Below are 15,651 nucleotides of genomic sequence, written 5' to 3'. Positions count from 1 at the left end.
TATTTTTTTTGCCTGGTGTGTGAGATATGAATTTCGTGACTTAACCTATCAAACTCTTAAAGGGATAATCCCTTTTTCATCTGCATCCTCATGAAAAGCAGAACTCTCAGCAGCAAGACTCTGAAAGCAAAATACTGTTCTCAGCTTTAATATATTATTAGTTGATTTATAGCAAAGTTCATGCAGGGGCTCTACTTTGTTGTTAAGAGTCAGACATACTTATTTGACCAGCAAGAATGTGGATTTTTCCTCCTCATCAATACCCATTTTAATTTGTAAAACACATTTTTCCGAAGTTGCTGGTATTGTTCCCTTATGAATGCATCACACCCAAACCAAGAAAGGCTATGAAAGCAAGAAAAACCACATTCTTCAATGAAAGAAGTCACAATTTCTTGGTGTTCTTAGAGACACGAGTTCTCATAACTTTTTAAAATGCTGCATTAATATAAAACAAAGAACTTTATGCTGAATTCCAGCAAACAGCCCAAATTCTAACTGTGGATCCAGTGAAACAGATTTGTGCTGGCAGACAAAGTGTATCTTCTTCCACACTACCTAAATCCAGTTCACCTCTTCAAATTAGGGCTTGAAAATTCATCTCAGATTTGCTGTGGAGTTTTTCTGAGGGATTATCTTAGCAGAAATAATTTATTAACTTATAACTAAAAACAGAGACTTTGTGATGTTTTTTCAGGCAGGTTCTTTGGGAATATTTTCTGACCATGAGGAGACCCTGGTCCCCAGCTAAGAGCCTGCAGGGAAGTGAGTCCCTGGTTTAGCTGATTTCCCACAACAGGCACATCAAGGATCTGAATCCAACTTCCCTAGTCAGAGTTTTGCTTTTTTCATTAAAATCAGAAGTTTTGTCTGTAGATATTTTTACACTATAAGAAGGTTGTCCCTGCCCAGTTGTAGACACCTTCTGAGGAGCTCACCATCTGCTTGAAGATAACTGCTTCAACCACACTGCATTATGGTCTGCAAAACTTGCAATTCCATCCATCCAGCCCTTCAGTTCCCAACACTAAAACTGCACTGGGTCTCACTTAGTCTATGGCATTATAACTCAGAGAAATAATGGGATCCACTCATACTAGAAGCACTTTTGTCAACAATTCAGAAGATTTTAAAAATATTACATATATCTATATATAATATAGATATATATAAAATATATATATATATATATTTAAATTCCAAGAATTGATGTATCTAAATTTACTATTGGGAGGACAACATGACCAAATCAGAATGTTTCTTTACAAGTATTCTACAGAACAGTTAGAATCCATTAAAAATAGATTAAGGATCAGGTTAAGTCTCACCTCTGTGCCTTACACATGGTCTAGCATCAAGATTGTTGCTCATAAGAATGAGAGGAAGGAGTTTTATTCTCAAATGTCATTAAAATAATAATTTATTATTTTGGTAAAGTGACAGGGAACTAAGTATCAAATTCTTCTAGGCACTATCAGGCCATTCTTTGTTAATCAATACTGCACATTTCTTACGAGTCTTATCATTGGAGTACATTGTTCCAGAAATTTTAGCAGCATAGTGAGGCATGAGTCTGCTTCCAGATAAGCCTGGCTGGCTTAATTTTTTGTCTTTTTCTTTTCAAGATAAGTGCTGTAGTGAAGGGGCCCAGCAAAACATTTTATTCCTGATATACCTATCAATTCTAGCTTTGCCATATCCTTGCAATTCAACATTCAGCTGCTCAGGCTGTGAGCAGTCTCCAGGAGGGACTGACTCTCTCTCTGTTCCTTTTTCTGATGTTCTTTCCTGTGCACACACGTGGCAACCTCACCAACACTCTCCTTTCAGTTGCTGCAAATTCCCTGCTACGATTTCACATCCAACACTCCAACTACAAGGTGTAATTTGAGCTCAGACAGCAATACTTTCAGAGCAGTGAGGGTTTGGTAGGTGTACGAGACAAACACCTTCTAACACACGCCAAGGAATATGGATTTCATGTCCAGGAATATTCTGAAGCTAGTCAGCTGTGGATAAAATCCTGAAATTCATTTTCCCTGGGAAATTTTAACTCCTCAGGAAAAAAAATAGTTTTCTGTTCTTCACAAAAGTGAAGCTCAAACAACTTAAGCATTTTCAGATACTTCCACTGTAGATCACTGAGGATTTTAAATGCAAGCAGGCTTGTACTGTCTGTCAGGAGGACTTTTTCTCCCCCCTGAAGTCCATTTTTCCTCTGTCTGCTGTTAAGTTACTATTATCTTCCATTCTTTGAAATAATGGGCTTAAGATCAAGTGAAACTGGAAATGGAAAGAACAGTGAAAGATGACAGACTTGCAGGGGCTTTATTGGGACTATGGGTTGCTCCTGAGGTCAGAATCAGTAAGTATAATTAGATTCCTGGCATTTACAACAAATATAAAGCAACTCAGAGCTCCCTTTTGTGTGCCTGTAATTAAACATGCACTTTTACTGCCCTCTGCAGTGCTCCAAAGTATCTTTGATTCCAGCACATGAAAGTGGAATGAAAGAGCAGGCCCAAATCTTCATCTCTATATGGCACTCATATTTCTGAAAACAAAGTATTTCTCAGCAGAAATGGAACAGCCCCTTTCTAAAGAAACACAAAAGGGAACATTGTTTTTGCTAATAATTGGAGCCACTCCTGTACCTCCCAGAAACTTTCTCAATGCACTTGCACAGATAGAAAGGTCCCAACACAGACAGCTGGGCCCCACTTTAACCCACAAAACAAGTCCCAAATTTCCACTCAGAGTGAAGTTTTTTGAGTGTATGAATCAGCACTTTTTGGATAAATTAGTTTTCTCTTGTGCTTGAACACAATCCGAGAGGTAAGTGACAAGCTCAGAGAGAACAGGACTGGTAAGCAAAAAAAACAGTGGGGGCCACCAGTGGCAGTTGCTGAATCTTTTTTCCTTGCATTTAAGTATTACCCAGATGCCACAAAACTAAACAGTGCACAACTGAAATAAATTCTGCTCAGCATTACCACTTTCTCTGACTAAAGTGTATACATTATATTCCAACTACACTGTTTTCCTTGAAAGTAGAATGGATTTTTGACACTTAACTTCAATCTCTTAACTATTTATATATTTTGGCAAATTTATCTCTAGTTGTCAGGAAGCACTCACACTTAGTGTTCAACAGCTAGCAACCAATCTTCTCACATTATGAGAAGCCATATAGAAGAAAACACAGAAGAACAAGAACTTTTAGTAAGGTCAAAATTCTCTTAAAAGGGGTCTTTTACTTTTTTGATAAAGAAGTGCTTGATCCCCCAGGTTTCCACACAGACCCATCCTTGGTTGATGTAGTTGCTCTTATTTACACTGGGAACACAGTAAAACAGAAAATCCTGAAAATAACTCCAGAAAATACTTGCATGAACAGAAAATTGTTTGAATGGTATTTGGGACATTAAAATGGATTCATGGAAGAAAGCTGGTTTTAGCTTGAGTTCCTTGGAGCATTAAATTGTTATACTGGCAAGTCTTTTCCAAAATCTCTGTCCTGCCACTTCTAGTTTTTGAACTGGCTGTCCAGGTACTGAACAGAAAGGTAAATATGTTCCCTTATGGTTTATGTGACAACAGCTGAGTGATGAAGGAAGACCCAATTAATGCCCAAGTGAAGGACAAGCTGGGACAGCTCAGCTCTTTAATGCTCTGCTTGCCACCCTACCCACACACGTGTAGCAATGGCCCAGCCAAAACAGATGGAGCTTTAAATTAGCCACAGCCACGACTGTCAGCCAGGCATGGCATGAGGATGCTGATGGGGGACAGGGCTTGGTGTGAAGGGAGTAAGAGAAACACAAACCAGCAGGCACAGGTCTATAAAAAGCAGGGTTGACAGGTTCTGCTGCCTACAGAACAACCTGCTCTGTTTTATTTTTAGAGGAATTTAACCTAATAAGGCTAAAATTTGACAGCAGTACTTGCTTGCTCTCCATCTGAAGCAAACTCCACTACATGCAACTATGCACAACTGAACATATGGACATTGTTTTTCCATAAGATTCCTCTATTACCAGATACTGCCCTAAATGGATGGGGTTAGCCCACATTTAACCACTAGAGGGCTTAATTCTATTGCAAAAAACTCTTTTTTTTTTTCCAATTTGGTGTTCAGGACCTTTGAAAAAACATTCAAACTGAGTGCTCTCTTTAAATTCCAACCATAAAAGCTCAGTGATCTAAGTAACTGAGACAAAGGGGAGTTGTTGTAGTGAAGACATGACTGTGGATGGCAGCTCCTTCAGGAAAAAGTAACAAATCTGAGCCTGTTTCACAAACAGCTACTGAACACAGACCAGCTACACTTCTAGTCTGGATCACACCCACCTGGTTCCTGGGTGAGTGCACTGCACAGAACTGAGAGCTGAACAGCACTCAGATTGCTTTTAGTGAGATCAACAGAATTAAGATATCTGTAAGCAAGCTGGAGCACACCACAGGAAAACAAGGGATAAACTAGCCAAAAAAACCCCAAAAACAGTGACACAGAATCTTACAGTGTGAAGCAGAAGTGACAGAGCACACTGAAAGGTGACAGAATAGAGCAGAGATGGGACAGTGAGCACAGTGAGAGGCAAGGGCAGGGTCGTGCACAGGAGGGCACAGGCAGTGCAGGAGGGTCATATCCCAAGGCCTGTGCTGAGAACCTTGTCTGAGTAGTAACAGGTTAGTTGGATTAATCTCAAATTCTATACCACATTATGGACTAACCACTGAGGAGTTACTCTGCAGAAATTTAAAAGCACCTCAAGACACTTGCCAAAGGAGAATTATTTATTGTGTGCTCCACTATGACAGAGAAGTGCATCCCAGTTGTGTGCCTGAAGCCTGCCCAGGGATCAGTGTTCTTCACAGTTTTCCCCACATTCCAGCCCAGAGCTGGATGCAGTGCTCAAGGTGGGGCCTCACAGAGGGGCAGAGTCCCCTCCCTTGCCCTGATGGCCACCCTGCTCTTGGTGCAGCCCAGGACACAGCTGGCTTTGTGAGCTGTGAGTGCACATGGCTGAGTCACTTAAAGTTTCTCATCCACCCACCAACATCCCCCAGTCCTTCCCCTCGGGGCTGCTCTCCATCTGTTCATCCCCCAGCCTGCATTTGTGCTGGAGAGATTGTCCCAACCCATGTGCTTCCTTATTTCAAAACCAGGTGTAAGTAACCTTACCCCTCAGAAGCCTCTAAACAATCTCCTGAACATCCCACTGATCCAACCTGTTTGGGTAGCTACAGTGGGATAGAAAAACTTCTTTTAAAGAACCCAGTTCTACTGGCAGTTCTGACACTCAGCTACAGACTGACACACCAAAAATACTTGAGAACAACCAGCAACAGTGCGGCCAGAAAATGTGACATGAGAAAAGCAGTCTGGGAATTACAGAGGGTGCTCAGTCCAGGCAGAAAGCAACTACCATTTTGTTGCCTTTTCTGGAAAAAATACATGTTAGGAAGGCTGTCTCCTTTACATTAGAGCTTAGCACCAGCCTTATCCCAATGCCACTGCTTCCCCTTGGAAGTTTTCCCATCAGATCAAGTTACCTGATTTCAAAAATGCCTAACAAATCAGACAGCTGTAACCAATATTACCAGTTAAGATACTCCCCTGAGTTGATGAGTTTAAGGGGTGTAACATCACCAGCCAGGAATTCCATTTTAAGAGCTAAAACCAGGTGAGGTGACTGTAAAAGATGTCCTGTAAGTGAAGAGTTGTTCACCCAGCTCTTCTAGCAGTTTCTCCTAGAGAACAGAACTTGGCAACCAGCTGATGGACATCTACTCAACAAAATTGTCTCAAACTCACTCTGATGGTGATGTAAATAGATTTTAAGGTCTCCTCAAAGTCAGAGGATGGTGCTAACACAGATTTATCCTGGCTTAGTACCAATATCAGACGCTTGGCTTTCAGCATTTCCCTGCGTTTCATTATGCACAGAGCACTGCTAGCAGGAAATGAAGAGTCAGATGTAAAAGTAAATGCAGTTCTGTTTATTTTCCAGCAACTTCCCACGCACAAGCAATAGAACCACAAACTGCTCTCAGCAAAAAATCTGTACAGTTGGTAACATTTACAACAGTTTTACATTTAAAACCAGAAAACTGAAAGAATCAAGCACTTTCCCTAGACATTGTTTTCTTGACTGCATTAATAAATGACTGATGACTATTTACAAATTTCAAGTTAAAGCTACTACTTCTAAAAAAAAGCCAACATTATTGCATAGACTTTACCATGTTGACCTCCAATTTCTGGAGGGTATTAAACTTCCAATTGTTTCTGAAATATTTTTGCAAAAAAAAAGTGGGTTTTTTTTAAGGTAAGGTAGTTAAACTTACAGTAACTGCAGTAGATGGGCTTTACTAGTACTAATCAGCCACATGCACAGTACCACGTGCATTTCCTCAGGTTACAAGAGCCATATGTAAAAGCAAGGAAACATAAAAGAAAAATCCCTCAACTTGGCTCTTGATCTGCAGGTGGACAACTGAAATCATGTTCACAGTGGGGGAAATTGGTAAGATCTTGCTGGTTTTAATTACTAGAGGATAGCACTGCCATTGGCTAGTTTTACTATTGAAAAGTTTTATAAAAAAATCTGATATACATAAATTAAAAGTTAACAAGAAGTCATACAACTTAATTGCAATTTCATGTAAGTTTGGCCTGGAGAATACCTAGACCAATCACAGCTTTGAGAACAGTCTTCAACTTTGCTGCAGGTTTCTTACTATTAAAAGGTTATGGACCAAGCTAACCTCTCAAGCTTAAAATAAATGTTCTCTAAAACAGGTTGCACAAGACTATTTAACTCACAGTATCAAATTCTTTCAGTGGCTCACTCAAACACACTTCCAAGTCAAATTCTCCTTCTGCTTGATAGTCAACATGTCTAACTTTGGTGGGAGTGCCAGAACAGGTATCCTGGAAGGAAAAGGCAATTAATAATTACTAGTTAAGTAGAGGTTATTAGTACAGGTAATTCAATTAACTTCTGTAATTCATTTAGACCACCCTATAACAAAGGCTTCCAAATGCCTTAAAGCCACAAAAACTCAATACTAGTCTTAATATTAAGAGATGTATGCTTCTGCCCATCCAACCAGAATTGAAGATACATTGCAAGTGTTCCAAGGACCTATATATGCAAACATTTAAACATTAAACAGATTTAATATTAGAAAAATAAATCCAGTAAGAAAAGCAATCTTAGATCTTTACTGCTCAGCTGTACAAAGTGCTTTCTGGACAAAAATTTCATTTTCTGTGACAAGGAAATTCCACCCTATCTTAGTATTAGATATTGCAATCTAAAGTAGTATTTTAACTGTACATTACAGTTCATAACTGATTTGCGTTCAACAAATAAATTTTCTTTTGTAGGCTATGAAAAATGGGATGTTTTTAATTTGAGATGATAATTTAAGTTCCAATTCTCTAAACCCAAGACTACTATAGCTGGAAAATACCTGAGTTTCAAAATTGCTCAGCTTTACAAACAGTCCCTAAACAAAGCAGATGATGGTATCTGTGAGGTATTCAGGCTGCTCTGGATATATTTCTAAGCAATGAGCCAATTATCAGCAAATAGTTATGCAAGTAACAGATATGCTTACATCATTTTCTTGACAGCTCGTTTGAGATTCAGTAGAATTGCTTCCAACAGATTCTGTCTCCATCTCACCAAGGTCAACAGGACAACTATAAAATAATTTAGAAGAATATAGCATAAAATAAATTGATTTTTAGTGTTAAGATGCATTTTTTTGTGCCGTTCTGAAAAAAAAAAAATGACCAGAGGAGAGCAAAGAGACCTACAGAGATCACAGGGACAGTGGTGGCAAACTGGGGAGAGCAAACAGAACTGCAGGACAGCTCAGTACTCCCAAAATGGCCAAGGACTGAATTAAGACTTGAGACTGAATACTGCAACTTGTCAAAGACAAACCCAGTGCTCAAGCAATGCTCAAAGCAGGTGCTGCAGGAAAGGAATGAAATTTTTATGTTTTGCAAAGATTTAATATCCATTATACACAGCATCTGAGGGTAGTATTTCAACACCAATGCACACAGCAGGGATCTGGCTGAAGTCCTAACTCCCCTCACACTGACAGCAAGTAAAGGGAAGCTAAAAGGAAGCTTTTCTTTTAGATCCTATTGCTCTGCAGTAGTTTTAAAATCAGCATTCCATTAAGGAAAAACACTACAAGTTTTGTGTTTTATCAACACAAAACTGCCTGCTGAGGAATTAAGTTCCATCTTTGTCCCCTTCATTCTCTACTGCCAGTTTTATGTCACATTTTGCTGATCAGCTGTATTGCTTAATACAGAAGAAAATAACCAGGGCATCACTCTACATCTTCTGGAGCTTGGGCTGTGAACACTTGTGGCCATGCTTTGAGCTTGGGATGAGTTCACAATTCTCCTTCTCTGGACAAGAAACATTTTGTACCTCTGTTCTTGACCTAGCAAGTGAGAAGAGTGAGGCAGGTTCCTGTACACTGGATTGGTCCCAGCTTAATATTCAGTCCTGCCATTAGTGAGAACTCTGCAGCACTGCTCCTACCAGATAATTTGAAGGCAGCTCTGAAAGAACTGGCTCTGCTTTCACCATTAAAAAAGTGAGGGATATGTGTGTATGCCCTTCCAAGGATACTGGGAAAGGACCAGGAAGCTACTGGATATTTTCATTGAGGAGGAACTGAACAGCACTAAGTGTGGATAAATAATTAGGAAAAACATTCAGCACTCACTGACTTGTCTCAAAAAGAACTATGCTGGGGGTGGTATTTATTTCCTAAACATGAGACTTCACATCATAATTTCTATAACAGCATTTTGAATACTCTGTACATACATTTCCTGCAGATCACATCCTCCTTCAGTTGGAGGATCCCAGGAATGCAGTGCCACTTTCCACAGTTTGATCTGCTGGTCCCATGACCTACGGCTGTACTTCTTGAATTTGTTTGGAGTTCTGGGATGAACTCCTGGTATACGATGGCATCTATTCAGATATTAGACATGAACAATTATCAGTGCTTTATTCACATACATAACATAGCTTTAAATGTTAACTGATTGTATTATTTATGAGGAAAGACCAACGTGCAATTCCAGCACTCAGGCAAAGGTTTGCCAGCTCCATGTGAACTTCTTAGTTTTTCTGACTTTAAGTCAAATGAAATAATAATAATAATACAGAATTGGCATTCCTAGGTCTGAAAACTGAATTCCAAACTCAACAGCAGCTGTAGCCCATTTTGTCTTGTAGTTAATTCATGAGGAAACTGACTGCAAAAAGCAGTTTCATTTCCTCTCACTGACAAGCACATCCAAAGAACTTTCATTTCCATTTCAGGAGTATGAGGTATTTCATTAAAATAAAACCTTAAACCACACCTCAGTTGATTGTTAGTGTGATCTAACAGTTCAAAAATGTCTTAAAAGTTTAATTTGTAATACCTGCTATTAGAATGTGTATTGGATACCAAGTTTAGTACATTAATGTGCTTATAAAGAACAGGTATGACTTGCAGGTGGATATTTAGTTTTTTAGAAAGTCAAGCAGCTTACCTAGGAACTTCTTTAATGTATCTATCATATGCAATTGTGTTTTTTCCATAGTTTATCTGTTTTTGTCTTCTCATCAAAACCACCTCATCTGTTTCCAGTTCTACTGTCACCGTGGACTCCTTTGAATCAGAACTGAGAAAAAAAAACATTGCAGGTTTGGGACTACTAGAAAACCAGTGACATTCAAATAAACCCACTTGTAAAAGGCTATAAATGAACATGTTAAAACTTTTCAAACAAATGCTCGGGGTGTTACTAAACCATGGTGTTGGAACAGACTTGAGATGAACTATTTTAAACCGCGTGTTTTAAGAAACAACATTGTACAATGAAAATTCAATTTTCAAGATTTTCCTCAGCTAAGCTATAAATTTAACCTACCTTCCTGAGGAGGACTTCCTTTCTCTTGAAAATTCATTTATCAGGAGTTTTCTTCTGTGTCTGTAAGAATTCAAATCAGTTTTAAGAAATTATGTACACAAAGAATGAAGCCTGCACTGTCACAGCTCACAGCTGAATTAACTTTTCAGAAAAGCTGCAACACCCCAGACATTACAAAGACCTTTTTGCTATGAAATGGATGTTTCAGTTTTCCCTTAAAAAAAAATAAAACTACAAGGACTTTCTTTTCCTGACTCTCTTTCCTAAAGCAACTTCTTAGAGCAATTATATGAAAAAACAGTAATTAGTGAGAGGGTATTTTAATCTAAGAGATTCAGGAAAAGCTTCTTGCAAAAGGGAGATATTTAGGGATACACATCCAATCTCCAGAGAGTATCCCATGGCATTCTTGCAGGACTTAACCCAAAGCTGATCTAAAAGCAGCAGAGGATGGCCTGATTTTACTACAATGCTGAAGTTAAAAATACAAGTTGAAACAGATTCTACAAGACAACCTCCTGTTAAACACTCAGTGGTACCTTGCAATTTCTTTGTGAACATTGGTCCTCATTTCATCTTCTTCCACTGCAGTTCCCCAGTCTAAACACCTGGAAAGGGGTCCAGGACCTTCTGGTGTTGTAAAACTAGAAAGAAAAAAAAAAGATTAAGGCTCTGTGTTAAAAGTTTGGGTTATTGTATTCAAGTCCCCCACTCACAGCTTGATCCCTTAAACATAATTATTTACAATACTCAAAATGGCTGTGAAAACCTTGTGTTTTATTAAAATTTTAGCACTGTAAAATTAAGCATCAGTTGTGACTTCCACCTTGAGGTTGTGTGGTTTGTGTTGGGTTTTCTTAAAATTGATGCAGGTATCTATAGAACCACACCACTGTAGCTTGATAACCCAGCCCACGTTTTCAGTAACTTCCAGCTCGTGTTCTTCAGAAAATGGTACATGAAATGCCAACTTTATTCATTTACTCACTTCTTTTCACTAAATGACTTAGCAATGATTTATTCTTTGATGACTGCAGAATCATTAGCTATATAAGAGATAAAAGCTGGAGCACAGAATTAAGTGCAAGGCTAATTAATTAAAATCACAAGATAGCACCAGGAGTTGCTCCATGTAAATATATGCCCAGTAGAGAAGGCAAAGGCACAAAAATGTCCTATTTTAGCTGGGAAAGAGAGGTTTGCTCTGACTTTGCAAACTGGTTTAACAACTCTGCTGCAGCCCAGGCTCAGCAGTTTCAGACTCTTGTGGGGAATAAGCCCATGCCCTTCCCAGCCATCTACTGCTGCCTGCATTCACATTTTTCAGTGTTTCTCCTGTCTTCCTGATGACCAATTTTCCCTGAGTAAAACTCAAAACTGTATCCTACAGAGCAGAGCTTTTTCAGCAGATCTGGAAATGCTCTGGAGACTTTCCAGGATTCTGTGCAAACGTGTGCCCTGGAGTCAGGGAATTAGATCCACCTGCACTAAAACCAATTCCAGCTCCCTCCCTGCTCCTAAACTGGTTTGCACAACTTTGAGTGGTTTGTTAAATTTAAACTAGAAGTTATTTTTAGATGAAACCCATTTACCAACTTGGTAAAATTAAAAATCCATAGCAAACAGTACAGATCCCTCTGCAAAGACCTGTTCAAGCTCTGAGGATTTTAAACTTTTGCTTATACCAATTTCTAGATTTGCAGAGAACACAATAACATTCTGTCATTGCTCTCCCGTGGTAGAGAACAAACAGCAGAATCCCCCCTGGTCCCAACTGCTGAGTTTTTTCCTCAACACTCTGATGTGATATCTTTTTATATTTGTTTGATTCTGTACCTGTGCTGAGATTATCAAGATGACCCATCCTGATCCTCTTTACTTTTGAGAACTTTAATTCAACACAGTTGGATTGGCATAAACAAAAAGTAGTTTTGGCAGAGGAAGAGAACAATTTCAGAGCTCAATCCAAACTGAAACCATGAAGTATGACTGCACAATTCAATACTGGGAGACACACAGAAGTGTTAAAATATTTAACTTATTTACACTGAAACTATCTGTTGTTTCATCCTTGTAACTGCTGTTCAACCATGCTTCCTGGAATTAGTTTAGGCTACTCTGGATGGAGTAACTTGTGCCACTGACCAACGTGTTCCCTGCTTATTCAGCAAAGGAAAATGGTGGGCACAACCTACCCCATTTTCAAGAAACCTTGATTCAATCAACTGGGCTGTGGGGACAACTCCCATCCACAGATGAAAGTGATTAAAGATAAAGAGGCCGTGGCATGAATAGCTCAGACTGAAAATGTGATATAAAATAAGATACTTAAGTCTAGCTGTGCTGGCAAACACAAAAGGCAGCATTGTGGGGTGACCTCAAAACTGGATCCCCACACAAATGTGCTGAAATGTAAATCTGTAATAATAAATAATAAATAAAATATATCTGTACTCCCTTCAGAAACAGAAAATAGATTATTTCTAAGAACTGATTTTTTGTCATTTACTTCAATTTTACAACAATTGTTTGTACAGCTTGTGTACAAACATAATGGGCCTGTACAACATTAGTCCTCGAAAAACGGCAGTAAACCAGCACGAAATAGGACACAAATTATCAAGGACATACTTCAAGAGGAAAGAATGAAAAATGCTGACTCTTAAGAACAGACTCCAAGATAAAAGCACGGCACTCGATCCTTTTCCCTCCTTAAGACCAGCTATTTGTGGCTGATGGGCGACTGATAAACAGGCAGGGCCAGGAGGGTCAATGTAACAGCTCCCGGCGAACAAAAGAGCAGGAAGTCGCTGCCATTGTCACCACGCTCACCTGTCCAGCCGGCTGTCCTCAGGCCTGGGCTTGTTTTCCTCAAACACGGAGGATTCGGGCTCGTTCTGCCTCCGCCGCTTCCCATCGGCGCCGCGTTTCCGCGCCTGGGCCCAGCGCGGGGCGTGCTGCGGGCTGGGGACAAACACAGCGACACACGGACACCCGGTGGGCTTTAGGGCTTTAACCTCCTTCGGAGACCGCGCTTATTTACCATTTACTGCCGCCAAAGGCAGGGAGGCGACGCCACTCCAGGCGGGCCCTGTGAGGGGGCTCTGAAGGGGCTTTGAGGGGGCTCTGCGGCCGCTCTGAGGGGGCTCTGAGGGGGCTCTGCGGGCCCCCTCTCGGCGGGGCTCTGAGGGGGCTCTGCGGGCCCTCTGAGGGGGACTCTGAGGGGGCTTTGAAGGGGCTCTGCGGGCCCCCTCTCGGCGGGGCTCTGAAGGGGTTCTGCGGGCCCTCTGAGGGGGCTCTGAAGGGGCTCTGCGGGCCCGCTCTCGGGGGGTTCTGTGTCCCCCCCACCCCCTCAGAGACTCCGCCGCGGGACGGCGAGGAGCGAGGGCCAGGGATCACGCGGGGACCGACCGAGGCCCGGCGCCGCCACCCCCGCCTCAGCCCGGCAGCCCTACCTGCTCTTCGCGCTGCCGTGCGGGCTCCTCTGGCGGAAGGACATGGCGCGGGGTATCGTCGGGAGGGAGGCCTGGAGGCTGAGGAGGCCGCTGAAGGAGAGCCGGGCGCTGAGGGACTGGCAGGCGAGGCAGAGCCGAGGGAGCGCCGCCGCCTTCCCGCTCAGCCCCTTCGCATCTCCCGCCGGCGCTGAGCGACGCGCCCGCCCCGCCTCCCCGCGGGGCGCCTCCACGGGACAGGTGCGGAGCGGGGGGGGCGAGAGGCAAAGCGCTGCGGCGCCCCGCGCCCTCAGACGCTGACACACATCCCCCACCCCCTCGGCAGGGTAATGGCTCGGCCCGCTCCGCCGGCCCCGCCCCCGGGGCGTGTTGGCGGGAGAATCGAGCGCGGCGGCGCGCGGTTTTGGCGGGACTCAACAGGGGAACAACAGGGAAAAATCCAGCCCAAACAAAAAGAAAAATACGAATTGCCGCTATTTAAATGTGAAGGATGGCGGTGCCCGGCAAGGCTGTACAGTCGATGAAGCGCACAGGGTAATTGAAGTGGCAGTTCAAACCCCGCTCCAGACAGTCACTACATAAATTTCACAATTACGCGGCTTTAAATTCCCTATCAGTAGTGAGGAAGGTTGGGTAACGACACGAGGTGGTTACGCCTTGGTCCGTGGACCTTTCTGGGGTTTTTACTTACACATGCACAGAGATCCTGTTGGTCCTGATGTTGGGCATACACTCATTTTAGAACAGTAATTTAGAAACAACCTGAAGAGCTCCAGCAGAACACAAACAGCTTTAAGCAGTAATACATTTGCAGCCTGAAAACTGGTGGGACACTTCAGAGACATGGTTTTCTTCTGGCCTTACAATGGATTACTAAGGTTGAAAAAGCTTACAAAATCAGGCTCATAAAGGTTGGAAGAGCCCTCTAAGATCATCAAGTACAACCATTGCTAACGAGGCACTGCTAAGTCCATTACTAAACCATGTCCCCAAGTACCACATCTGGTAAAACACATGGGAGAAGTAGCAAAAAAAAATTGTTTGGTGGGTTCTTCTAACCAGCTAAAAACACTAAAGCAACTATCGAAGTGCAGCAATAGTTTTGGAGAAACTTTCTGAGCACACAATAACAGGTGGTATTTGGTTTTGATTTTTTTTTTTTAAATAAAGATACACTTCAGCCTTGCTATGCATGAGGGGATTTACTTTGAAAATTCCATTCCTGTTGCTTGGCCTTGCTACAGTAAATTTTGTACAAACACACATCTGTGTAGCATCTGCCTGAACATCCACATTCCTGCAGAAAAGTCTGCTCTGCTGGCACCCCTCCTTTCCCACACACTGCTATGGAAAACAGAACTGTGTTCTTGAACCAAGGTCATGCTTGAAGTACAGCAGAGGTTCAGAACACTCACAAACAAACTCCCCTCCCTTCAGCCTGGCTCTGACAAAAGCTAGACCAGCATGTTCACCTGAACACACCCAGGCAAGGCACACAGAGGACAGCTGCAGCCTGGAAGCCACACTGCACTTTGAGCACAGCACTATCTAAAAATCAAATTCAGTTTATCCAGCAGAACTATCTGCTGGGACACAGCTCAGGGATTTCAGCTGCACTGCATCTTTCTGTCCTTGTCAGCAACAAAAATCCTTCAGAAAAGCAGATTCACACCACGGTGGGAATTTAAGGGGAGGAGATATCTTCAGCTGTGACCTCAAAGGAGTTTTAGAAACAAAATAAAGTACACACAAGCCCTGGCATTTCAGAACTGGCTGTGAAGGATGGTTTCCACAAACACAGATAATGTATCATCTATAAGGAGATTCTCCCAGTGGAAGCATGCCAAGAGAAGATACTTGTCACTTCTAGGGAGAAATTGAAACTTGTCTGCTGAAGTTCAGGGTATATTTTGGTTTAATTATAAACTGAGCACAGATTTATGCAGAGGAGATTTAATTAAGTTGGGTAAAATTAAAGGAAAAACTGGGGGTGGAGTGCCAGACTTCTGCTTCACTTACCTCACTTGCAAGCTCTGTGTCAGACAGCCTTGGGTAGGTAAACAAGTGCATGGAGGCTGCATTCCAGTTTTGACTGCTCTATTTAGACTAATGAGGGTACTAATTAGAACACAGGATGATTCTACATCCACTGGCAGCACTGCATGAAATGACTTTAGCAGACCTCAAACTTCATCTGCTGTTTCACTCCTTCCCTGGTGCTACCACAGC

At 41.8% G+C, this 15,651-nt stretch overlaps 1 protein-coding gene across 1 annotated transcript; it reads right to left on the bottom strand.

Moving 5' to 3' along the window:
- Positions 1-6,604: 6,604 nt before the first annotated feature.
- LOC135299626 (histone RNA hairpin-binding protein-like) lies at positions 6,605-13,712 on the bottom strand. Its single transcript, XM_064418933.1, has 8 exons — positions 13,426-13,712; positions 12,803-12,934; positions 10,510-10,614; positions 9,971-10,030; positions 9,590-9,721; positions 8,871-9,020; positions 7,630-7,714; positions 6,605-6,937 (listed from the first exon to the last, which is right to left on the bottom strand). Exons 1-8 carry the CDS (start codon positions 13,467-13,469, stop codon positions 6,821-6,823), a joined length of 825 nt encoding a protein of 274 aa, XP_064275003.1. The 5' UTR covers positions 13,470-13,712; the 3' UTR covers positions 6,605-6,820.
- Between the last annotated feature and the right edge of the window lie 1,939 nt (positions 13,713-15,651).

The sequence above is a fragment of the Passer domesticus genome, chromosome 4 (assembly GCF_036417665.1).
Source record: "Passer domesticus isolate bPasDom1 chromosome 4, bPasDom1.hap1, whole genome shotgun sequence".
NCBI classification, from domain to species: Eukaryota; Metazoa; Chordata; class Aves; order Passeriformes; family Passeridae; genus Passer; species Passer domesticus.
This window is presented reverse-complemented; position numbering and strand designations above follow the sequence as displayed.